At 46.3% G+C, this 7,734-nt stretch overlaps 1 protein-coding gene across 1 annotated transcript; it reads right to left on the reverse strand.

The window, feature by feature from the left end:
- Positions 1-687: 687 nt before the first annotated feature.
- Positions 688-1,519, reverse strand: LOC117900582. The gene has a single exon (XM_034810992.1). It carries the CDS (start codon positions 1,445-1,447, stop codon positions 839-841), a length of 609 nt encoding a protein of 202 aa, XP_034666883.1. The 5' UTR covers positions 1,448-1,519; the 3' UTR covers positions 688-838.
- Between the last annotated feature and the right edge of the window lie 6,215 nt (positions 1,520-7,734).

Genomic DNA, 7,734 nt, shown 5'->3' on the forward strand with positions numbered 1-7,734 from the left:
TGCGGGTGTACAAATTGACAAATGTCAGCAGCATTGCTCACCAAGAGGCAGGCTGACACGGTTCTGATTGCATTCATAATCGACACTACGTTAATTTGCTAAAATTTCAATTATCGAAGCGATCAGAGCGGGCTTTAAATGTGATTTTTGGAGTGCTTGAAATCGGTAGCTGAAGAAAAAGTTGAATTAATGTCTGAATTCGGAGGAGTGTAAGCCAAAACTGCTGCATAATTAGTTATCTTTCGACTAGATCCTTTTCTAACAGGTAGTGTTCTTTTTGTATGCCTTTTTGCTAATGCTAATGGAAATTGTCAAGGGTTTGGGCTCTATTTTAAGTCTCTCTCTTTCCACACATTTCATCAAAAGCAGTTGGAATTTCAGCAGCAAGTACTTAACGATTGAGACCGTATCGAAGTACAATTGCTTTGTTATCCAGTGCGTATCAATTGATAAGAACCTCCCGCTGATAGATGGCGCGATGAATCAGCGATGGAATGGCTTTGTGTCTCAATTGGTGGGGGACTAAGGGGTGGTGCACTTATTGCGCATCGGTAATCGACGATATATCATTATAATGTGTGTGTGTGCGTGTGTGTGACACACCAGGGAAGCCATAGAAGTGGCCTCCACAAAGGGGGTCGGATATGGAGTGTTGTGGCAATTACAAAAACATGAACAAACATGAACAGCAATTGAAAAGCCGACAAATGAAATTTAATACTGCAGAAAAAGAAAGGCCAAAGTCGAATTCATGGAAAATTAAATGCAGAAACCCTTGAAGCGTAGGACGAGGCGACCGCAAGTCCTGAGCATAGTTAACCTCCAGTCAGAGGGTTACTCACTTCGCTTCGAGGGCCTTGCCGAGCAGGTGAACGAGCAGCGCCGTGCCGCATAGCTGCAGATCCTCGCTGACTTCCTCCTGCATGCTGTCCATCAGCACTCCACCATAACGCACCGCAAGCATCACCAGCATCATGCGGATATAGAAGAAGTTTCCCTCCATTATGCCCAGAAAGCCCAAGGACACAATGTTCCCGAGTATCGTAAGACTACGCAGACTATCGGCCGTGTCGCAGTCTTGGCGACCCTTGAAAAGCGAACAGCACAGATCGAAGCACAGGGGGAGCACAAAGCAGGCATGGCCCAGGGTAACGGCACTCAACATGCCCGTGGATTGCATGTACAGTTCCATATTGACCAGCGGCAGCGGAGCCAGCTCCAGCAACCCATGGCACACGTCGCGCAACCGTCGGCACTCGTTCGGCTTGCCGCTGGCGAAGATGACACGCAGCAGGCCGAGCCCTGACACCACAACGCCCACCGCGCAGGCCGCATAGGCGAAGGGGTGCTCCTCTGGCTGCAGTTGCTGCACCGCTCCCAGGGCCGTGCACAGAAGGAAACTGTTGTACAGGCAGCGGGCAAAGCGACCCGAGATGGGTTCGCCCATCTCACCAGCTCGAATTTTGACTTGGTTTGGGTGTGTTTTTTACAATGGGATGAAAGATAAATAAATGATTGCTGTGGGAACTTACATGTGTTTTTGTGGAAATTACACGAGGGCATACAAAACTGCGATGAGCTATGGCGTTTTCGCGGAATTTAGCACTTTTACACAAAACAAAAACAAACAAAAAACACGGGGAGCAGCCGCAAAATGCCGCGCGATCTTCTTGTTGCCCTATCGCATTTTCCTTCGTCCGTTTTGTTGGAATAAACAGTAAATAAACTTCAAATGACTAAATGAAATGAAACACACACTAAACCGCACTTATTTATAGCGAAGAACCTTGATATTTCGCGGAATTCAGCACTTTTACACTTTACAAAAACTAAGAAAAAAACACGGGAGCAGCCGAAAAATGCCGCGCGATCTTTTTATCGGACTTTCGTATTTTCCTAAGGCCGTTTTATTGGAATAAACACTAAATAAACTTCAAATGACTAAATTAAATGAAACACACACCAAGCCGCACTTTGTTTCGCGAAGAACGTTGATATTTCGCGGAATTTAGCACTTTTCACTTAAAATAACCTAAAATAAGAAATGGCGCGTGTTTACACTATTTGCGCTCTCTTCTCTTCCCATTCTTACATTCTCTCTCTCTCCAGCTGCGGCTCAATTAGAATGTGCTCTCTTCTCTGCCAAAAAATGGTCACACTGGAATGTCATCAAAAATGGCAGATCTTTGTTTACATTTTGCAGCCTCCGCGAAACCACCTAAAAACCTAAAAGAACCACAAAATTTAAATGCCAGTCAAGGGAATACCGTCACTGCGTATTAAAAATGGGATAAGTGTGCTGGAATTTGTACAGAAATGCCAGCAATTCCTTGTTAAATATCCAATATGGTTTGCGTAATCCCCTCTTTAAAGCGCGCTTGACGATGTGGAGCTGCTCTGCTGCTGCTGCTGGTGGCATAACCCCAATGGGGGATAACGAAGCGAATATGCAACTTGGCAACACTTGAGCATTCCGGGCACGCACCACGCCCCCCAACCACAGGAGCACCCGCCCCCCAACCAAAGTAAGCATAAAGAAAAATAATAATTCAACTTTATTTGTGCCACACATACAACATGCTCTCCTCTATTCGCATGCCCGTGCCAGCGGAGGCAAAGGAGAGCCGCATGAATGCTGGGAATGAGTGAAGGAAGACCTGAACCCGGACCGGGAGGCAGGGACTGACTCTTCGTTCTCAGGCAGCTGTTCCGTGTCAACACCCAGCAGGCAACACCATCACCAATCCATGGCAAATTTAATCGAAAGCGTGTAATTGACCTCAGTAAATGGCGCAGGAATGGGCGTGGAAATGGGTCTAGGAGCTGGGAGCTGCGAGCTGCGAGTCGGCGTCAGTGTGGGAGACATGGCTTTGTCGAAAGCTTAGCCAACTGCCATCAAATCATTATCAGTTAAATAAACGACGGCAGCAAGTTAAAAAGATAACGAAGTCGTCGTCGTCGCAACACAGGAGCGGAGTCACAAGCAGAAGCAGATGGAGAACGAACGGCAGCAACAGCAACAGATGATATCTCGCCCCGCACTCGACGACGGTGGCTGGCTTTGATTCGGAGTGGCACGGCACACCCCATCTGCAGGCCCCACCATCCTACAATAGACAGACGTAAGCCGCCTCGTTTTATGCTAATTCAAATGGAAATGGAGCCAGTCAGCAGCTGCCGGCGTGGCGAAAGTGGAGTATAGGATGAGTCCTCAACCAAGTTGTCAACGGCATCCCAAAAGCTCGTTTCATTATGCGACTGCTGGCTGCTGCTGTGGGCGTGGTGTGGCGTGGCGTGGCTGGTGCCTGCCTTGATCGGGACTCGGAGATAGCGCCAGAGAAAAGCTGCCAACGGAGGCTACATATGCAGATGTATACAGGATATGCGGCAGCTGAATACGGTCCATCGTTGTCGTTGTCGTGGTCCTGGCCGAATCGCATTCCTTGTAAGGCAAATTCGCCATGATTTTCATATAATTTCCGCATCATAAAGCTGCGAAAGTAATTTTCCACTTGAAAGCACAGCGCAGCCAAAAAGTGTGAAACGATGGGAGGCAGGAGGCAAAGCAGGAGATTGGGTCAGACATTGGACCAGGCTAAGACCCCAAGCTGTCTGCCTCTATTTGTGTGTGTGTTTGTGTTGTTGCTTTTTGTTTGGTAATGTCGATGGTAGCTTGTTTTTTGCCACATTGAGCATTTTGTGTTGTCACCTTTTTGGGCGCACGGGAATGCAAATAAGACCAGGCCGAAACTCTGATTCCTTCGCATTAAGTTGCTAGCAGCAGGGAGCATCTGGAGCAGTAGCTGGAGCTGGAGGCAGCTCCAACGACATCTCTTTAAGGCGACATAAGATTAGGCTAAGCAGCTGGGCACACCCCAGAGCACACACACAACAACAGGATAGAGAGAGTGAGTGAGAGACACGACCGACACACACAATAGGGAGTGGCCGCCGTGTCGGGGCAGCAAATTTCATTATGCGGCTCACGTGCGAGACAACCAAATTCACTGGGAAATAAAGAAAAACTCCAAGGGAGCCACGCAAGGAGTGTACGGACTGGAGGATACCCAGTGAAGTTCAGTAAATAAATGCTCGGTGACGCTTTTGCTGATCTCTGCGATCCAAGCATTCACCACGGAGCAACTTCTATCTCCTCCCCTATCTGGCACTAGTGACCCTCGCACAGCGGACAAAGTCACCTTGTTAGTAATTTCACCATGTTCCAGGGTACAACAATTCTGTAGAGAAAGAAGAACCGAAAACAAAAAAAAAGAAACAGGGAGAAGCAAAGGACAAAATACAACAAATAAAAATACAACAAAGAAGAGGACAGGAATATCGGAAGGAAGCGGCAATAGAAAACGTACAAAAGCGAAACACGCAACGCAATGGAGCCACGGAAGAGAGGAGCCAGGCGCCAGGCTCCCTGGATCCGACTTTGAAGCACGAAGCTCCAGCTTCCCTTGAACTTATCCCAGCCCATGCCCATGCCGTGTTCCTGGAAGAGGCGGGCAGGCGGAAGGAAGTCAGTCAATGCCCGCAGCAGAAAAGGCCAGCAACAACAAATAGAAAGCGACAAAGTAGAAACAAAAATAAAAACAATGCTAGAGCACGATTTGAGGGAGGGGGAGTCCAGGAGCGAGATGGATATAGAGTGACTATAGGAATGCCCTGGAACATAGATAAATTTGAGTAATTCCTGCAGGTGGAAAGGAAGCAAGAAACGAAAGAAAGGAAACAAAAGTAAAAGCAAAAGAGCAGCAGCAGCACCAACCTGCGCTTCCATCTGTGTGAATATGTGTGTGTGTGATGAGTGGGGAAGCAACTGCAGAGTGATAGAGGGAGACAGCATGTGCTTCGACGACATGTGCCTGGAGGGGCCGGTGTCGCACTAATTACTGATTTAATAAACAGTGAAACCTCCCACGTCGAATGTGGATCACAGCTGTTACAGCAGTGGAAATACCATTTTTGTGTTAGTTTATTAAAGAGAAAACACGAGCTTGAGGGATAACAGATATATTTATTTTTTTCGAATGTTTTTTTTATATTTTTTTTTAAATAAAGTTTATTTATTTATAAAGAATTCAAACTGTGGTATGCCCATTGACCCCCCTCATTGGGGAAGATATCACGTAGTAATCTTGAAGTTATCTCAACTCTCACACTAATTACTCGTATCTTATCTAATCAAAGACTAAGATAGCCTTCGGTTTGAGTTACTCCTAGATTAGCTGCCAAGTTAAGATACCTTTCCCTGCCAGCATTCCCATATATTACGAGAAAACAAAGCAGAAATTTGGCATAAAAAGTGTACGAAAATTTAAATACAGAACACCGAAAAAAGAATAGCACAAAAATAAAGCACGATGATGGCAGGACTGAGACGCAAATCGTTGGGGATTTATCAGCCAGGGAGGCACGGTGCCGGGGGCAGTGTGAGAAGTGGAAAAAGTTTTGTATTTTGCCAAGTTGAGGCTGGGTTAACGTTGTTAACTCTTGGGGAGGGGGAGGGGCTGTGGCCCCCAACTTTGGGTATTTAGCGGGAATCGATTTTCGTTGATTTGCCGCCACTGTACGGGGAGGCAATCTCGCCCTAGGATCTCCCCTTTTTACACCACACTACACCCTTCCTGTGAACGTGTGAGTGTTGTGCTGCTGCTGCTGCTCCTAACCAGGCCTGACCTTTCAACCTTTTGCCAGAGAGAAAATCGAGACTGACAGGCAGGCAGGCAGGCAGCACGTGGCGGGCGGCGGGCGGCGGACGAGGCATCATCATCATCAACCAGGGCAATGGCAATGGCAACTCATCATCATCATTGTAGTCTGCAAAGTTTATTTAGGCAAAGCGCCTCACTTTTGGCTACACTCTTCAATTTTATGGCAACAAATTTGCATCGTAAAAGATACTTGCACGGGAGAATAGCAGGAAAACCCCCGGACCAACCCACTATAGCCACAGCAGCAGCCCAAAAATTACCCCACACCAAAAACCCAGAGACGATAAAAATACGAAAAACGTTTGTTTAGGCGGCCTCTGCCTCTCCTCTCCTCAGTCGTAAACTAAGGACAAAATCGTAAAAAGTGAGCAGTTCATTTAAATTTTTAATATTTAGGCAACCTCCACACACAGATTCTGCTCCTGCTCCTGCTTCTGCTCCCTAAACCGTAATCGTATCCTCTCGTGCATGCCGAAACCTTAACCGTATCCATCATACCGATTCACTTACTTTTGTTTTATGGTCCAAACATTTTCGGCCATCGTCTAGGAGTGGCCTTAAAGGCAGTGGAAACGGGAGCAGGATACATTTTGAATTTATGCCTTTAATTAAATACAATCTTTCTGCTAGGTGGAATGAACTTTTCTGTGTGGCATTCCTTAACTTAATAACGGGCCATCAAATAGAGTTGTATTTCTGTGGGTTATATTCATTGCAGCCATCCTTCCCTTCCTCCCTTCCCCATCCTCCACCCGAACAACACGCACTCAGGATTTATTTTCACATTTATATGAGCGAGTGGTGTAGTGGTGGGGTAGGGGGCTGGGATGCTGTGGGGGTATGTAAATTTTTCAGTAAAAATTCACTTCGTGATAATGGATTTTCCATGTCGCATACGCCGCAGTCTCGCAGTCGCTGGCCCAACGACAAATACAATCTGCTCCAACCTCACAGAATCCCAGCACCAACCCACAACCCCCTCCTCCTTGTTATAACCTCGCTCCACAGCAGCCGCCACGGACCCCCCGGCCCGATGGCGACAATTACCTCCGCCCCCCGACCTCGCATCCAATCCTGGTTCGTTGGGGCATGATAGATGACAAGTCTCGGTAGGTGTACGGAGTATGTTCGGTGTGAGTCTGTGTGTGTGGAGCAAGTTCTTTGGTACTTGAGGGTCCCAAGCATGTTTTGAAATTTGAATTTACAGGAAACACACACACACACACCGTATGCTGTGCTGTGCTTCTGTGTGGCTGTTAAAATATTCCAAAAAATTATACAAAGTTGCCAAGATTTGCTTGCTTTCGCTTTCCCTTGGAATCAAATGCGACCCCCGGCCCCGAGACCAGCACCAGGACCAGGCTCTGATTTAGATTTCCGACTTTGGCATCGTTTTTCGGGGGCGGTATGCCGATGGATGCCTCGTGGTCTCGGTCTGAGGTCTTGTCGTGTCCTCTCTAGTCTGTGTCTGGTCTTGTGGTCTCAATTAGGGAGCCGTTTGATGCCCGACTTCCGCTTCCCGTTTCGGTCGTGTTATCTTTGGCAGGCTCGCATACACACTACCGTTAGCCGCAGGGCAAGTGGCAAGCGGCATTGCCAGCATTGCGAAATAATATTCTCGCTCTTGGCAAAGGAAGCTCATTGTAAGAGAAAGAACTCTTAGATATTTCCTCTCTTTAAAGCTTCTCTCAAACAATCAAAGACTCTCTCTCTTGTCCCTCTCTTAAGCTGTCTCTCTCTCTCTTAAAATCCAACCACATTCATTGTCCTCCATTGGACCGTTACTTTTGTTGCGACGTTTTGAAATTGTGTTTTGTGTGGTTTTCTTTTATTATTATTAAAGTTACATATGAACTTAATTTGTAATGAATTTTTTTTAATCGTTTTCCTTTTTTGTAGTGTTGTGGATTTTTTTTAATTTTTTTTTTTAATAATTTTATTCGCTTTTTTTGTTTTTGTAATTTTAATCAGTAATATTAAACTTTTTCCTTATTTTCTTTATATAATTTTTTTC

This window comes from Drosophila subobscura, chromosome U (genome assembly GCF_008121235.1).
Source record: "Drosophila subobscura isolate 14011-0131.10 chromosome U, UCBerk_Dsub_1.0, whole genome shotgun sequence".
NCBI classification, from domain to species: Eukaryota; Metazoa; Arthropoda; class Insecta; order Diptera; family Drosophilidae; genus Drosophila; species Drosophila subobscura.

Excerpts from the sequence above, each read along its gene's own strand:
- LOC117900582 (XM_034810992.1), bottom strand. The coding sequence starts at position 1,447 with ATGGGCGAACCCATCTCGGGTCGCTTTGCCCGCTGCCTGTACAACAGT.